The sequence below is a fragment of the Mesoplodon densirostris genome, chromosome 1 (genome assembly GCF_025265405.1).
Source record: "Mesoplodon densirostris isolate mMesDen1 chromosome 1, mMesDen1 primary haplotype, whole genome shotgun sequence".
Taxonomy (NCBI): domain Eukaryota; kingdom Metazoa; phylum Chordata; class Mammalia; order Artiodactyla; family Ziphiidae; genus Mesoplodon; species Mesoplodon densirostris.
Window position 1 is genome coordinate 194196804 of NC_082661.1, and position 18140 is coordinate 194214943.

Genomic DNA, 18140 nt, shown 5'->3' on the forward strand with positions numbered 1-18140 from the left:
ACCTGGGGATTTATATCTAAAATCAGCAGCAGAAATCTAATTAGGGGGTAGGTAACTGAAACTGAGAGGAAATATCATCTGATGGCCAGATTCTCAATACATCTCTCCCCTCTTTGATGTATAGAACCTTAGTTATTTTCTAGCTTGAGATTTGGAAAGTCAAGCTCCCTCACCCCCAATTTAACTACCAGAAACATCTGTTATTTTATACAAATTGGAGTCTAGGTTTCAGTACCTCAAAGGAGACATAGTCTAAGTGCTCTTTATATTTAAGAAAGGAGAGGCCAGGGAAAAGAAAAATGCCTGCCATTTAGATTTTAAGGTTTTCCAGAATGCTTATATTCTGGGGTGGATGCTTTTAAATTTACAATATGTAAGAGGATTTTTTAAAAGTGTCTATGCATGGACTGATGACTTCTCCTGGGAAAGGCAAACTTCCTATTCTCTTTAAAAAACAAAAACAAACAAACAAACAAAAAGCAAAAGAAGGCCCTAAGGAGTGTTTCATTCTACAGTTTAGGAATTAGGTTCGAAGACACAGCACTCCTCCCCCCTGTCCACACACACACCTTTGCTGTAGTTTCTAAGGGACCACAACCCTCTTATGGCTACTTCTGTATCTTAATTTGCTGTTGTTTACACCTGTGTGTCACCTGCTCTTACTTTTTCCTTCTCTGAATTCACTTAAGTGAATTCTTCAACACTGCAAGTTATTTTTCAGATGTTTGAGGCAATTCTTTTGACATTTCTAATCCCATCACCCTTTCTTTAAACAAGTGATGGGGGAGATGCATGTGTGTGAGTGAGATGGGGGGAATAATGAATGGAGCATCCAGGTATAAGCCAATTGGTGGCTAAATACCTTGCAGATTCTTATGTAGAGACATGTGAGAGCCCTCAGCATTAAGCTTTGGTCATTACATGAGTTGACCTTGAGCAAACTATTTTAAAGTGTGCACATGTGCATAAGAGAAATGATATGTTAAGATGAAAGACAACTGTAGTTTGAGAAGGTTTCTTTGAAAACTCAATAGCTAACCTGAAAATTTAAGGGAGAATTCTTCCTTTACTTCCTAGTATATGGGGATTTTGCAACCCTTCTTTCTCCAAGTCCCAGCTTAATCCTAGACAACGGCTCTGTCTGGTCAGAAGGACTCAGAACTTATGTGGGGGCCGGATGAAAAGAGAAGGGGAGGGAGAGAGAGAGACAGAAGGAGGGAGGGAGGCAGAGAGAGAGAAAGGGGAAGTCGGTGGGAAATTCCTCGCACTTTTTTTTTTTTTTTTTCTCCTCTGCAAAATCCTTTCCAGGCTTCCTTGTATGGTAGGCGCCAGCGAAGAAAGGCGCTCCATGCCTGGTTGCCTCACTGGGTTCCGGAGAGAGGTCTCTGAACCACAGGATCATCAGAGTAACACTGCACACACCTTTTCCTTTTAGGCTGCTCTTTGCCAACCCCCAATCCACTTACCTTATTTAAACACTGGCTAAAAACTAGGCTGTCTCCTCAAGTCGTGGTTCTGCTTTGTCCACTGTAGCGGCTACACGTCCGATTTATCCTAAAGCTAACTGATTGCCCTCTTCAACGTAGTGGTGTTGTGGATGAGGCTGAAGGAGTGAGACTGTCTGTACCACTCAAAGGTCTTTCTTCCCTTAGGAGCAGAGAGTTAAATGTCGAAAATGAACCCCGAGATCCCCCAGCGAAAATGTGTTGCGGGCCCCTGTTGAAGGAGTCAACTTTCAGGCTGTTAAAGACCTCAAGTCATTAGCATCAGCTGCTGCGCTAAAGGGGCCAGCCAGCGCCTCTAAGTGGCTTAGCGCACAAACGAGGCTCCCGAGACGGCGTCGGCCACTCCATTCACTCTTCCACCACCTGCTGGACGTGAAAAGCTCTCCGGAGCCCATCTCGGTAATAATTTTTACTTTAACTCACACTTCCCACCCCCGGGGGGTCTTAGACTACCTGCCTCCCCAGCAAGGGACCCCCTTGGGGATTATGCAGAACGCTCCAGGCTGACGGCGGAAGAGCCGGAAAAGCTTGAGTCCCGTAACCTGGGTTTTCCCAACCAGTCCCCTCCTCACCACTTCCCCCGCCCAGGTAAGTGTGTGCTGGGACCAAAAGACCCTTGTAAATCCCTTTCGGAGGTCTGGCGGCGTTCCTACTCCATCCCTTTTACCTATCTCCGTGTTCAAGGAAAGACTGCGCCAAGTTCTCACCAAAGCGCACCCTTTCTGAATCTTGCTCGTGAGGGCTTGGTAGTGTGAGCGCTCCTGGAGAGAGCTGACGCCGGTTTATCACCCCCAGGCAACTAGCTGCTCGTGTCAGCCGCGGCTGGAGGGCCAGAGAATCCCGCGGGGCTAAACCTCAGCCCCCTTTCCCTTCACAGAACTCAGACTCAGGCAATGCGCGCGGGATCCGTGCGCGCGCTGAGTGGCCAGCTGTCTGCCAGAGGTTCTCCAGCTGCCAAGCGAAACGGGAAAAGGCCCTCTCCAGGTCTTTTGGTACTTCCCTTTCCGACCCCAAAACTGATTCCCACCACCACCACCACTCTCAGAGGGCCGCGCTCGGAGAGGCGTTGCCACTTGGGAAAAGCGCTCGGGACTGCGGGGCTGCGGGGCACGGGCAGGCCGGAGAGAACGTTTCCAGGCAGGCGGCGCCGCCGTAGGGAGCGCCCAGACCAGCAAAGAGTTAAAGGGAGGGGACGTGGGCTGTCACGCGTCATTGGGCAGATTATGTGCAGCAAACAAAAAGTGTGTGTCTGCGTGCCAGTCAGTCACTGCATCGGGTCCATCTGTACAACTCTCTCTCTCTCTCTCCCCTCATTTCTCTCTCCACGTCTCTCCATCTCTCTCTCCTCTCTTTAGGCAGAGCCTACAAGACAGCAACACCAACACCTCTTGACATGGAAATACACTGATACAGTAGGCAAAAGAAACACTCGATTGCATCTCCCGCTTCCAGGTGGCCTTATCTGGGCGATTTGGTCCTGACCTTATTCCTGGTAAGTCTATTTGCATTGATGGGAGAGGAGGGTGGGAGGAAGGCAGGTCTGGTGGGGAGAGTGGAAAATTTTGTCCTCCGTCTTCTCATTATCGAGAAAAGGGTTGGGGGGGATAATTATTGACGGGATCTCTACTGCCAATAGGGTTATACAAAGGGAGGAGGGGTGGAGAGCCCTTTGGCGAAGAAGCCAGCGACTGGGGAGCGCGCGGCCGCCAGACAATGCCTGCCTACGGGGGAGGGCGAGCGGCCGGCGGCAGCGACGGCTTTCGGCGAGCCCAGCGGGCTCTGGGAGGATCCCCCGGGCGTCTGAGAACCCGGGCTTAGAGGAGGATGCAGAACTGTGAAAGGTTAGGTGGCAAAGGCGACCGCGCGCGGGCGGCAGAGCCCAGGCTCTCGCCCAGCTGTATTGTGACCGACTCGAGGCTCGTGGCGGCCACCGCGGCGACGCGAACCCCTATTAGCGCGGCGTAGCGAGGATCTTTTCACCGTATTGTTAGGTAGAACTGCATTTTAATGATTGGTCCCTGCTGTTGCCCGAAGTGACGGGGCGACCTCTCGGCACAATGAAACGCTTGTGTGAAAGAGACTTTTAAAAGGAAGAGAAAAATTGGAGCATAAAACGCTGAATTGAGGAAATTGAAAAGGAGAGAATAGGATTCCGTTGAAAAGGAGGTTCTGAGAGATTCTGAGGGATTTTTAAAAATGTATTTAAATTTGCAGTTGGAAATCAGAAGGGCTACCTTGTGTTGGGTAAAATGCCCAGGGATAGATGCTGTAGCATAATAAAGTAAGTTTCTACTGTATGGATATTTTCTCTTATTTCTGCCTGGCATATACAGCCCATACTTGACATTTGGGGGATGTAGCAGAGTGAATGGAAAAGAGGCTGACCAAAGTTTCATGCTCTGTTAGCTGGAAAGAAAAAATTAAAAAGAAAAATAAAAGCACTACCTTGTAATTAAATTTGCAAGATTAACTGGTTAATAGACATTAAGATAAAAATGAACATGACTAATATTATTCCATGAAGAACAGCTTCTGAGGAAAAGAATTAGGTTTCCCTTTCCTGCTACTTAAATTGTACAAAATATACGTAAACAACTGCCTATGGAGACGTTATTAGGGAAAAAAAAAACCAACTTGGAGGAATCTTTTAATCAGTCAGAAAGAGTAAACAATGCAGTTAGTTTAAAGCCACTTTAAAATTTAAATATCTGTTTTGTTTGTTTGTTTGTTTAATGATAAGTCTTGTGTGTGGGGGGGTGTCCAGAGGCAAAGAAAGGAAAATGTCTCCTTATGACAGCTTAATAATAGAGAGCTCTCCATCGGGGCATCACTTTCTGAATTACTGTGGATTAAACAGCTGGAGAGCCCACCGAGGTCTACTCAAGCGGGGCTGCCCCCTCTTGCCCAGACAAGGTCCTATCTGGGGGAGTGAGCATTCACCAATCATTACACACGCGGTATTTCAGACTGGGGACCCTTCAGTCCTGCCTTATACCTGCACACTTCATGAGGCACATGCGACTCTATCCACCCCCTTGTATAACAAGGTAACTGGGATTCACCCTCATCCATAAATAAGCATGTCGAGAAAAAAATAATTACCTCTGGTTGCTGCTTTTAATTAAAGCCCTCGGAGGGACAGTGTTGGATTATGGTAATGAGCAGACACACGTCCCCTCTTGTAGGCTGCAGAGAAAGGTTAGCTGACATGGAATCAGTGGCCCTGACACTCACTTGAAATCCATTCGCCATGCTCCGCTGTCTCCGCCTGCTCGCAAATGCTGCTCCCCTCTTTGGAAGAAAAAATAGAATAAAATCAGCTCCCCGGTGCCCAGTTCAATACATAAGAGTAGAAGAGAGGAGCTTTCTCCCAAGGGTTAGAAGTTTCTTTCAGTCTGGAAAGTCTATAGGCTAGTAAAAAATCCCATTGTTCTTCCCTTCTTTCTCCCTCCCCCCAGCCTCCCCCAAGGTAATGAAAAAAGCGATCTTCTCTTTCCTAGCCCAGTTTTAATTTCTCTAGCAGTCAGTCTGCTCTGAGCTCCCCCATCACAATTTTTTAAAATAATTTTTAAAGGAAAAGAAAGTACTCTTCGTTGGCATCTTTGTAATATGCCAGATTTAATCTGCCATTGGCTTTATTTTTGAAATAAGAGCGATGCAAAAACCAGGCAAATTCAAGAAAAATCTGTCTAGTAGTCAAAACGTTCTGCCTGGATTCATAGAGGCAAAAGGAGTAATGTAACTCGCTTCAACTGTCCTGTGTATCTGTCTTCAGTGATGGAGGATTCGGGCATCCAGAGAGGCATCTGGGATGGAGATGCCAAAGCTGTCCAACAATGTCTGACAGATATTTTTACCAGCGTTTACACCACCTGCGACATCCCTGAGAATGCTATATTCGGTCCCTGCATCCTGAGCCATACTTCCCTGTACGACAGCATAGCTTTCATAGCTCTGAAGTCCACCGACAAGAGAACGGTCCCTTATATCTTCCGGGTAAGTCTTGGCCGATGCTGTGTAGGGTTATGAAGGTAATATCCTTTTGAAAATGGGCTAAGAATCATTCTAATGACAAGCTGAAACAGGTTCTGAATGTAGAAAATGCAATGATACGTGCCATTCTATTTTACACACCAAAAATTAGAAAAGGAAAATTAAACTCAAAAGTATGGTTAACTGATTTTCCGAAACAAGTGACAAAATTTGATTTTGAATGCCAGATATGTCTAAATCAGTGCCTCAATTCTGGGCTTTCCTGGAGATGAACACCACTTCCTTAACATTTTGGGAGGTTTCACTAGGGTTGAGACTATTTGCATACTAAGTACTTGCTATAAGTACTTTTATTATAATTATTGGGTACATTTGCCTTCCAATCCCAGAGGCCTTTTGTTCCCTGAAATATTACTCTTTCTGGTTAAGCTAGCTAGTGCCTAGAGTTTGTACTTATATAAAAATGTTTATGTTTTGACAATAAAACATCATTAAAGTCATATGTTTGAGTGTGAAAAGTCCTCTCACTTCCTATTCTTTCTTTACAAAGAACTATTAATTGTTTAAGCCAAAATTAGGAAGATGAGTGAATGCCACAGAATAATTTTTAAAACCTAAGCCTGTTTTTACTTCTAAAACAAAGAAAATTCCCCATACTTTTGCAACGTGGGATAATTTAGCAATCAATTCTCAAGAGGTTAACACTAATTTGAATTGTAAGAAGCAATTTGCTAATTTGGTGTTCAACCAATATATGATGACTTAAATAATCTACATAATTGATGCAGCTTTCTAGGAAAGTTATCTTGCCTGCCGGCCACAAACACGAGGATGGATGTCAACTCGGGTCAAGTTTTTGGAAGCTTGACCTCAGATAATTCTTTGGGAAAGAGTAACAGAGGAAATGGCCCTGGCTCCTGTGGCTTCATTCTCTCACAAGAGTCTCCCTCCCTCATCCCCTTCCTTCTTGTATTCTTTCTTTTTTTCTAAACTGTAGGTAGACACCTCAGCGGCGAATGGTTCCTCAGAAGGTCTGATGTGGCTGCGTTTGGTCCAATCAGCCAGAGATAAAGAAGAGCAGAACCTTGAAGCCTACATAAAAAACGGACAGCTGTTTTACCGCTCTCTCCGCAGGATTGCCAAAGATGAGGAGTTATTAGTTTGGTACGGGAAAGAACTGACTGAGTTACTCTTGCTCTGCCCCTCTAGATCCCACAGCAAAATGAATGGTAGGTTGGCTCTCGACCTGCGTCTGGGCCCTTAGCTAGCGGGGGAGCGGCGCAGGGAGCGGCGGGGCTCACTCTGGCGCCTCGGCGCGCCTTTCCTCCCTTGGAGCGCCTCATAGAGAGCTTCTGAGATATAGTCCGGAATGAAGCTGGGACAGCTAGGTGAGGATAACTCGGGGCACGCTTGGCTTAATGACTGCACTCCCCCCAAATCAGGAGGGAAAGTTAGATCGGGTCTTTCACGATGTTCTGTACTCAGGCACTCAGGCCCTGAGAGGCGAAGGTGGATTTGTGAAGGGGGTGATGGCAAGCTGGCCTAGAGACGATGCTGAGTAATCATGTGGTGTGTGTGTGTTTGTGTGTGTGTGTGTGTGTGTGTGCGCGCGCGCGCGCGCAATCGTGTGTATGTGGTGTTTGCTCACTAAGCAGGGTCGTCCCCTTACACATGCCTGGAATGCAGCCAACGTTTCCAGTTTGAGTTTCCCTATGTGGCGCATCTGCGCTTCCGCTGCCCCAAGAGACTTCACAGCGTTGATGTGAGCCCCCGAGAGGAGCAAGGCAGCGGCGTGGGCACCAAGGATCACGGGGGCGGCGGCAAGGACCAGCAGCCGCCGCAGCCGCAGGAGGCACCCTTGGGTCCCAGCCCCAAGTTCTGCAAAGCCGGCCCGGTCCACCACTACCCGGCCCCCTCCCCCGAGGGCGGTAACCCGCCTGCGGCTGGCGGCGGCGGCGGCAGCGCGAAGCCGTCCACGGACTTTCACAACCTGGCGCGGGAGCTGGAGAACTCCGGGGGAGCCAGCAGCTGCTCCCCAGTGCGGAGCCTCAGCGGCTGCAGCGACCACCAGGGGGCGGAGCTGAGTCCCGACGGCAACGCCGCGGGCGTGGGCAAAGGGAAGAGGAAATTCCCGGAGGAGGCGGCGGAGGGCGGCGGTGGCGGCGCGGGGCTGGTTGGGGGCCGGGGCCGCTTCGCCGAGCGGCCCCCGCCCGCCTCCAAGGAGGACCTGGTGTGCACGCCCCAACAGTACCGCGCCTCGGGCAGCTACTTCGGCCTGGAAGAGAACAGCCGCCTCTTCGCGCCGCCCAGCCCGGAGACAGGCGAGGCGAAGCGCAGCGCCTTCGTGGAGGTGAAGAAGGCGGCCCGAGCGGCCGGTGTGCAGGAGGAGGCGGCCGCCGACGGCGGGAGCACGGTCGCCGAGGAGCAGGACGCGGGCGGCGGCGGCTCCGCCACGCCCGTGGCCGCGTCGCCGGCTGGCTCCGAGAAGCTGCTGGCCCCGCGGCCCGGGGGAGCGCTACCCAGCCGGCTGGAGGGCGGCAGCCCGGCGCGGGGTAGCGCCTTCACCTCGGTGCAGCAGCTGGGCGGCGCGGGCGGCAACGGCGCAGGGGGCGGTGCAGGCGCTGGGGCCGCGGGCGGGGCGGGCGGCGGCCAGGGCGCCGCGTCGGACGAGCGCAAAAGCGCCTTCTCGCAGCCGGCGCGCTCCTTCTCTCAGCTGTCCCCGCTGGTGCTGGGCCAGAAGCTGAGCGCGCTCGAGCCCTGCCACCCCGGAGACGGTGTGGGCCCCACCAGACTGTACCCCGCCGCCTCCGATCCTCTGGCCGTGAAGCTCCAAGGAGCTGCGGACCTGAACGGAGGTTGCGGGTCCCTGCCGAGCGGCGGTGGCGGCGGCGGCGGCGGGCTGCCCAAACAGAGCCCCTTCCTCTACGCCACCGCCTTCTGGCCCAAGAGCTCCGCCGCCGCGGCGGCCGCGGCGGCTGCGGCCGCGGGGCCCCTGCAGTTGCAGCTGCCCTCGGCGCTCACGCTGCTGCCGCCCTCCTTCACCTCTCTGTGTCTGCCCGCGCAGAACTGGTGCGCCAAGTGCAATGCCTCCTTCCGCATGACCTCCGACCTGGTGTACCACATGAGGTCGCATCACAAAAAGGAGTACGCCATGGAGCCCTTGGTGAAACGAAGACGGGAGGAGAAACTCAAGTGCCCCATTTGCAACGAGTCCTTCAGGGAGCGCCACCACCTCTCCAGGCACATGACCTCGCATAATTGACACGGAAAGGACTCCAGCTTTCCACGCGCGCACACGCACAGTCGAGCTCTGCAGGAGCAAACACACGAGGACATCCACCACCTCCTTGTGACCTGAAACATCTCACCCACCCACCCCCACACACACGTGCTCTGCCCCCAACCTTTACATCCAAGTGTTTACCCGTGACCTACACACACACACACACAAACACACACACGAGACAAGATGGTGGATTTTTGATTGGGTGGGGTGTTTAAGAGGTTTCTTTTTGAATGCACGTATTTTCACTTTCCCCAAAACAAAGTACATTTTTTTTTAAATGTCATATATTGCAACATATTGATGCATTTGTCATACGTTTCTACTTAAATTATTAAGCACTTACGATTTAGATGGAATAATATGTAAGGGCAAAATTTATTTTAGATATAAAGTAAAGGAGGAGGGTGAGATGCTTTCTGCATCTCTTGATTACAGTTTGTGTTCCTACAAAAATAAGCAAAACAAATAAAAAGGTGGTCACCATTCAATTTAAGTTTCCAGGGGGAAGTGCATGTATCATGATATGATTATGGACTTCAATGAAGAATGTCATCATTATGTAAATATGTATTTCCTTTTAATACAAAGTGTAATTTTGTGCCAGTGAAATGGAGTCTGAATAGTTATGTGTTTCTTTTATCCCTGGAAAGATTTATTAAACTTTATATAGATTATCTGGATATGTTGGATGCTTTGACAATAAATGACTATTTTCTTCAAAGCAATTATTGGGAAGGTGTTTTAACATGTTTTTTGTAGCTAAGGGCTACACTCTGAGTAGATACCATATATTTTCATTGAGTGCCCGAAAAGAAGGGGAAGAAACTACAGAACAGAGGAACGATAAACCCTACCCCACTTGTATTATTTACTCTAAGCCAGTTTTGAGCCTGAAAGTGAGAAGACAAAGTTTGATTATTATTTGGAAAATCTTTATCTGGAGAGTGTTGAGCTTCTTGATCAAAGGACAAATCATCTAAACAAAGATGCCTGCCATGAAGCTAACCTGTCCCTGGGATGTCATCATTCTTTTCAGCAGCAGGATAACTAGCATTTTCACAAGTGGCCAAAGACAAATAATTTTCAGACCTGGATCAGGGAGACCAGGTGAAAAGCCCACTTTAGGTTCTACTAGTGATGCTTACATGGAAGAGTATCTTGTGCTCTAGAACCCTTCAGCTTTCTGTCATTACCCATTAAGAGACCCAATGGAGAGCTTCTTTAGAAAACAAGGTGAAATGGCCACGGTAGTGTATGTATTGGCCCAGTTTTCCCTGCACAGACTTGAACAGCTGCACAGCCTCTGGAAAAAAACTAGCCCTGGAGCATTACAATACAGAAGACCTTGAGAACTTTCCTCCTCTCCCTGCCCTTTGTCTTATGAAATGTCCCTCTGTACTCTTCATATACTGACAATGGTTCTGAAACAGAGTGTGTGTATGTAGGTGTATGTGGTATGTCCAGAAATCATTAGATGCAAAACCAAATGAATGATGATCCTTTAGGTCTTAGGGTAGCATGTACTTAATCCATGGACATCTTCAGAGTCACTCCATAGGTGTTCTAGAAACCAATATTACACTGTTTTATCTATCACAAGAGGTGTTCTTTCCCATCTGTAATTCCTTCCTTCACATCTTGCCAACCCTCCCCTATATCAGAAGAAGGATATTTGTGAGAAGTCTGAAATGTGAAACTTGCACAAGCTCTCATTGCAGGCCTTCGATGGTTTTCCCTAAAAGGATTTTGAAGCCTTCATTATCTTAGGAGGACCACATAATGAGTTACCATTAAGCAGGTAGAGACCAGGGGTAAGGCAAAGAGATGTATCCATAGTGTGATTGGTGGAAAAAGCAGGTTGACCTTCTTAAGATTATCTAAGTACTTTTTGTGCTACATTTCTTTGAGTCCTGATCTCACTTTTCCTAGGCAACAGTTGGGTGATCTGAAACACTAATCCCCAGCAAAGTGTGATGAGAAGAACAGTCCAAAATTTCCATTCTAACTCTTCTCTGCATGACTAGTATGACCTTGCATCATTATTGGTATCATTAATTTACCTGCATTTTGGTTTTCTTATCTGTACAATGAGTGAGACAGGTTCTGCTATCTTTAAAGCACTTCTGGCACTGGAGAATTGTTTTCTCTAATGGTCTAATCAGGCTCCAATTAAATCTAAAGGGGGCTTTCTAGAGAAAAGACCAAGATTGCTTTGGAGTAAATTTGATGGCAAGAAATGAGAAAGATATTTGGAGGTAAATGGAAGGTGGGCCACAAGAGATCCTTAAACCACTATGCCTGAGAGGCTGACTAAATTATCCATGCCTGGAACACGAGTGGATCTCTAGAGCAAAAGTTTCTTAAAAACCAGCCCACCAACCCAGGTTGCCTAGGGCCTAACTTAAAAACAAAAACCAAATAACAAACAAAAAACCTGGAATGCCCCCTTTGTTTCTGTCCCATCCTTCCAGAATCTTCCTTTCACTAGTTTTATTACATGTTGGGGATTCAAAGATGAACTTAGGTCTACAGAAACAGTAGGTAAATACTGCTTTTTGAAAAAGACTTCCCTATAGTGTAGAATCTTATTTTTTGAAGGACACATGTAGACAATTTTGAGCTCCCCCTGTGTTTTCCTTTATATGGTCATTAATTTAATCACACAATCAGGAAGAAAGCCGAACCTTGGCTGAGCTAATGCCCAGGCGATCCAGGTAGGTGTGTTAATGGCAGACACTTTAGGGCTGGGCAGTTTTGCTGACCAGTCTGCCTACAAGACTTTCTTTGGCGGGAAGCAGTAGGGGAAGGGTGCCCAAAGCTAGTTTTGCCTTCAGCCAAGACAAACTGAGAAATGTTTTATTTTAATGTTGCATTTTCAAGCTTTTGGATGTATCTTAACTTTGTCAAATGAGAGTTTCTAAAATCCCATAACCCCACTCATCTGCCAAGCTAGCTGAGGTTGCTGGCTGAAACCGTAGGCGTAAACGTTTGCACCCAGCTGCGGAGGAAACAAGGTCACAGGGTCATGCAGGCTTGGAGCAGGCTGGTGCCATGAAGTCCAGGCTGGTGGCCTGAGCTCCCAGTGCCTGCCGAAATCACACGTCGTAAAGACTGGGGGAAAGGCAGCTCAAGCGGCTGCCGCACCAGCATTTGCTGGGTCCCAGTCAGGGGCAGAATGCTTGAGATTGACCCGGCGCCTAGCGTCTGCGATCTCCAAGCGTGCTCTCTGCACGGACTGCGAACCCCTCTCCTCTTTGGGCGTTTGCGAGTGGGAGGGGGGACGCCTCTATTTTCCCAAGATGAACTTGTAGAGTGCAGCTTACGCGTACAGGCGTGCGGAAACCGGAGGGTTGGGGAAAGAATGCACGCACATTTCTGCACCTGTTCGCAGGCGCTGGAGAGCCGAGACCGAAACCGGACCCACCAGGGAAAGTTCTCAAGGTCCTGGGCCCACTCCTAGGCTCTGTGGCTCTCCGAGGCCCAGAGGACCTTGTGTAGCCGTCGCGCCCGCGGGCCAGCCCGTTTCGAGCACGTGCCGCCGCAATCGGGCGCCTCGGTGGAGGTGAAGGGACAAGGGGTCCAGCGGCGTGGCTCATTTCCCCCTCCCACTCCCGTCTCTGAACCGCTGTGCACCGCCCGCTTTCCGTCGTCTATTAAGTTTGCCCTCCCCGCAGCTTATCCCTTTAAGCGCCCTGTCCAGTGAGCGTGCCCCCTCCCCCAGCGCGGAAACCTGGGACACCCGGGACCAGTCATACCCAGAAAACGACCAGGAAGTGCACGCCCTACTCCCCCGACTCTGAGGGCCCCAAAGTGGCCTTGCCTCGTGAGTCAGGGGCTTCTCTCTTTCTCCATCCATGTCCATGATCGGCCCAGACTCCCTTCCGCCCGCTAGGACCGTGCAGCCGGTTCGGGTGGAGGAGTCCACGATTGGTCTGCAGGGCCCCGGGGAGATGCCCTTGGGGAGGCGCACAAGCTCAGGTCTGTGGCAGCCCTCAGCCCTCGGCGGCGCGGAGACTTGGCGCGTAAGCGAATCATCGCCGACCGACCGACCTAGCGCGGGCAAGCGCGGCGACCGAGAATCCACGTGCAAATCTAAAAAAGGCTTTAGATTTCTTTTTTCTCCCCTTGCCCAATCCCATATTCTGGAATCGGTTGGCTCATTCTGTGGTATCTCCCGTTTCCCCTTCCCTCGATCCCTCCTGACTTCCACGCTCTTTTCCCGTCTCTTAAGTACTTCTGGAGATTTGAGATCTTTCCTGGAGTTTTATTAGGAAACCCCTCTTTGATGATTCTCAATCATTCAGGCAACTAACTCCTATGGTAGTCTCACCAGACCAACAGGAGACTGCACTGTCAATTTACTGGGCATTGAGGACTACTGCACACCCTACCCGGGTTTTCAAAGAGATGGGCAAGTGCCAGTACCCACCCAGACAGACCCCCCACACATACACACACCCACACCCACACACCCATGTGTGTCGCTTCTTGAACAATTCCTCCTAGGAGAGGAAGCAGCTGTCCCGACTTTTGAACTGATGTGCTTTTAGCCTTGCTTGGAAATATGGTCGTCCCTTGAAGGTGCAAAAATACCTCCAGGGGGTGTAGAAATACCTCACACCATTCCCAGTTCAGCCCAGAAGCTGAACTGGGGATGGGTGAGAAGCTGGGCCACCTCCTTTTCCTCTTCCAAATGAGTTTTTATTGACAGGTGGGCCATGAAGCCTAGAATGATCAGGCAGAAACATAAGTGTTAGTTAGGCCGGTGGACCTGAGTGCCTTCTGGCTCCATAATCTGGCTGAGTGGGCAGAAGGGGCACTCTCTGCCTCTCTGCTTCACAGATCCTACTCCTAAGGCAAATTTTGCTTTTCTTATTTTAAACTGGATTTAAAACTTTTTAGAAACATGTCTATTCTCCAGGACTTAGAGGATGAAGAAACTGAAGTAAAAGTTCTTATAGAAAATTACTTTTAAAAACTCTCTAGGGTTAGAGGTCTGGTAAGGTGTTCTACTTGAATAGCTAAACTGGTTATGATAATTGTTATTTACTTATCCCTTTATGACTTGTGTGTCGTGTGTACTGGAATATATATGTATGCATGTTTGCACACATAGTATATATTTACACATATATGAATATATTATGTGCACATATATGTATTCAATATACAAATGTACATATCCTTTTTAGTACACACATAGACACAGAAATGGCAGACACTATTCTAAGTACTTTTCATATGTTGACTTGGTTTAATTCTCACAACCTACCCAGTAGGAAGCCTCCTAAGGGTCCCACTCCATCAAGTTTTAGGATTTTGTGGTTGGTTTGGCTGTCATCTTGGAACAGAAAGCTGAGATGCAATACCAGAATGTAAAGGAAAGAATAGTGGCTCCTAAGTCAGTAAGCCTGTCCGAATTTTGTGACCCTTCCATCTGTGTGTCTCAGTTTACTTTACTTGAACTTGTGAATAATACTACCTGTGGGTTTATCACACAGATGTGTCTTGAAAAGCAAATAAAAGCATTCATGTAGAAGCTTTGAGACTATTATACACGATTGACTTCACAGTTGGTGAAAGAGATATACTTTTAGCCTCAACCTATCTTCCTCAGATGGTCAGGAACCTCTATAAGAAATCCTCAGGAACCACTATAAAGAAACCTTCTGTGGTCTTGACTTTCTTTAATGATCTTTGCTCATTCTTAAGCACAGGTGGGAGTAACAGCTGGTTTGATTTTGTGGCTGTGTATTTAACTACTCAATGCTTCTTCCTTATGTCCCAAACTTACAGAAGAGTCACTGAAAAAATATTTGAGAAATAAAATCAATCAAGCCATCCAGGGATATGTAGTTTTAATTGCCTTAGCTAGAATAATCTTAAACTATAAGTACAATGTGTTCCCGGCCCTTAAAACTTATATGCAATCAAAACACTAAAAATGAAAAGGGCTATAAGAGGAGTCCTAGCTATAATTTTCCTTGGTGTAGAAAAGACGATCAAAATGTAGAAGAGTAGCCCATTTCTCTTCCTGAGTACCATGTAACAAAGGGCATCTTGCTTAGAAAGATGTCTCAGTGCTTAATGAAGACAACTCAGGGTCTGCAGATCATGGGGATCCATGAATGATACTAAACCATGAGTCAATGTCATTAGAAGGGGGCCCTGACTCCAGCTCATGTTTTTTAGTGTTTTAAATGGACCTTGAGCTAGAATGCATTATTTTATTGTACATTTCCCCTCCTTTAAAATGGAGATTTGAAGAATACCTACACTATCTTCTTCTCTTTCCCAAATCTTCCAGGGAGTAAATTCTTCAGGGAAATATTAAGAGCCTTTGTAAACCAAAAACAGGAATGAGATTTGGAAAAAAAAAAAAATCATGGGAGAAAAGTAACTAACTCTATCAGTTATTTGTCCCTTCACTTCTTTTCAGATGTCTAGCCACCAATTCCAAATTTCTTTCAACCCCGCCCCCCCCCCTTTTTTTTTTCCTGGAGAAAAGCAGGACTGTGGGTTTCAGGGGAGAAATCCAGAAAACAGGCACACCCTTGACCAGCAACCCAGAGCACATCTTCTTTGGCGGTTGGAATCTGGGAAAATGTAGCATGATTACACTTTTCTCTGGGGATTCATCTCAGCGGGGTGTGCCGGTGTTACACTATTGCTTGTAGACCTCAAAGTAGACTTTTCAGTATTTAATAACTTTTTTGGTGAAGTGTGCAACTTAAAAAAAAAAAAAAAAGCATTTGATGACTTTTTTCCTCCCAGACAAACAAATGAAGTACGATCTGTTTTCCCCTCTGGCAAGATTTCACTGGGTCTTTGAAAAAGAAAAACATAGCCAAACAGCGACACCCAGCCCCCAAAATGATGCAAATCATGCAGTTAGAAAAATCTTAGTATCCATAGGATTCTCTAGGTTCAGCGGGTCCAAAATGGAGGTGGAGGGGAAAAAAAGGGAGGAAATATTACTGCAGGGTCCCTCCTAGAAAGAGGGGTAAATCAGACTTCTCCATTAAAATCCTTTTGGAGAGAGTGTAAGTTAAACTATTTGCTTTAGCAGGGCTGGATAGAGGTAAATAATGAATGCCATGAAGTTTATCTTCATGGACATTTAATGTGCTCTCTGAATTCCATCTCAGAACCTCTCATCCTCAGTTGCCTCTGCCTTATGGCTTTATTAGATCTCCCTTAGTCCTTTCCCCTCCAGCAAAAAGATGGTATAGAAAATTCCCACCAGTATGAATAAATAGGAAGAAAAAGTTTGAATTGACTTGAAGGTATTTTTTCCTCCATTTGTTTTTTGGGGCTTAATTTCTAATTTTGGAACAATCTAAGGAAAGATGAGACATTGGTATGCAGAGGTACTTCTCTTTGGGGGTGATAATGCCTAAAACTGCTTTCAAATCAGAGATCTTTGATTTTGAGACTGCACTTGAAAGTGTTTAGTAAGCTTGCAAACATGTCTAAACTTAAAACCAGGGAGATATTTAGAAAACCTACCTTTCAAAAATCTAATTCCGCGCATAGTAAAGATAATAGCATTGTAAGACAAGTTTCGTCAAGTTACAAGATTGCCAGCAGCTCACATCTGAATTTCTTAAATCCTTTAAATATTCAAAATACATCTATTTTGGTATTAAAGCAATTTATAGCAGCTCAAAAACAGGAACATGGGATTTCAGATAGCACAAATTTCTCTCTTTTCTGGGATGGTGGCTTTCCTTTGAACAGATTTCAGGAGAAGAAATTTAAAGTTTAATCTGTACAGTTTCTGAGTCCGTGTCATATCGGTTCTTTACAACAGCCTGTTCAGGGACCCAGGAGCATAGTCAACTGGAAAATCAGGTAAAGATACTGAAAATAGAGGACTTCTGGTAACAACTTCACAATTTCATTGACTCAGTGAGAGAACAACTCCAAAAGCAGGTAATTCCCAGAAACTCATATTCTCAGAAATGTTCATTGGAAATGATAGAAAGAGCTATCATTTCTATCATTATTCTTCTATTAAAGAGTTATTAAGAGCTCCCAGAGCAGAGGAAAAGTAATATCTTTGGAATTAAAGAGGCCCCAGAGAGAGAGAAGGAAATCTCTAAATCACCTATGTAGCTGTTAAAAATACAGATTCTTAAACTCACCTCCAAAAATTGAGTAGATCTCATGAGGGGCCCAGAATCTTTCATTTTAAACAGTCATTAGGTGATTCTAGAGCAGGTGGTTCTCGATGCACACTTTGAGAAATACAGTGCAGGGGTTAGAACAGCAACCAGCCCTATAGAAACTTAAAGTAAAATGTGTGCATCCTCAGTCTAGAAAATTGCTCTGTTTCTGAAATACTGAGGCTAAATTGAATTATAGTGCTATAAATATACATTAAGTTAAAAAAACTCTTCAGTGATGCTCTATCTTTGTTTCAGACCGATTTTTTTTTCCATTTCCGGTGTCTCATAACATGTTCACATTTTGCTGTTTTTTTCTCACTCAAGTCTTGGTCACTTTGAACAACAAAAAATTATAAATGCATAAGAAAGCCTCTGTTAAAACTTTTAAGCTAAATCTTTATGGAAAAAATTTTAACTGTTCATGGATCATCACCCCCTGAGGGGTTTAATTTTTATTTTTTGGATTTCGATACATTAGGTTTTCTAAAATCATGTCACAACTTATTTGTATATGTGTGTTCACGACCTGCACCAACTCATACTCTGACACCAAGCTCCTAAAAGCCCTCTTTACCCATGGGTTTTGGATGGGTAATAGCAGCAGAATTGAAAATCTCTTGAGCTACCCGTTTGCTCCGTTCCAGCTGACCAATCAACCACTGCTGCTTCTCTGGTGATGACTGCACAGAGGCTGCCGTTTCTGATGGTGAGTGATTCTAAGCCAAGAACTCCTGCTGCAGAAGCTACTGGTGCCAGGGAAACAGTCTTCACCATTGGCTTCATCTCCCTGAATTTGCTAACTCGTTACTACAGCTTCTACCTAGGAATCAGGCCTAAATCTGAGGAGGTGGCCAGCAGAGCCTGGCAGCAGGGTGGAGGAGGAATGCAGTATTCACAATAACCCATCAGTTCTGATGTTGCCCATTGTCTCTGAACACAATACAGGCTCCTGGAATGCATTTTTAATGGAAATATAACTGTAATGAGCCTGCCCTTTTGGGCTTCTAAGTTTGTCAGGACACACCCGAATTCAAGGGTAGATGCAGTCTGATACCGGGACCAGAGCTACAAGATCGTTTTAATGTCCACACAGTGCTATGTTATAACAGAGAATCCTGCTAAAAATTAGATTAAATTTCAGATCTAACATCTAATCTCCTTCCTGTTCTGATATTCTCTAGCTGT

At 46.6% G+C, this 18140-nt stretch overlaps 1 protein-coding gene across 1 annotated transcript; it reads left to right on the top strand.

Annotated features, from left to right (window-relative positions):
- Positions 1-5282: 5282 nt before the first annotated feature.
- On the top strand, positions 5283-9015 carry PRDM8 (PR/SET domain 8). The gene is made up of 3 exons (XM_060093145.1): positions 5283-5501; positions 6496-6727; positions 7154-9015. The coding sequence occupies exons 1-3, from the start codon at positions 5283-5285 to the stop codon at positions 8758-8760; spliced, it is 2058 nt and encodes a 685-aa protein (XP_059949128.1). The 3' UTR covers positions 8761-9015.
- Positions 9016-18140: the final 9125 nt, after the last annotated feature.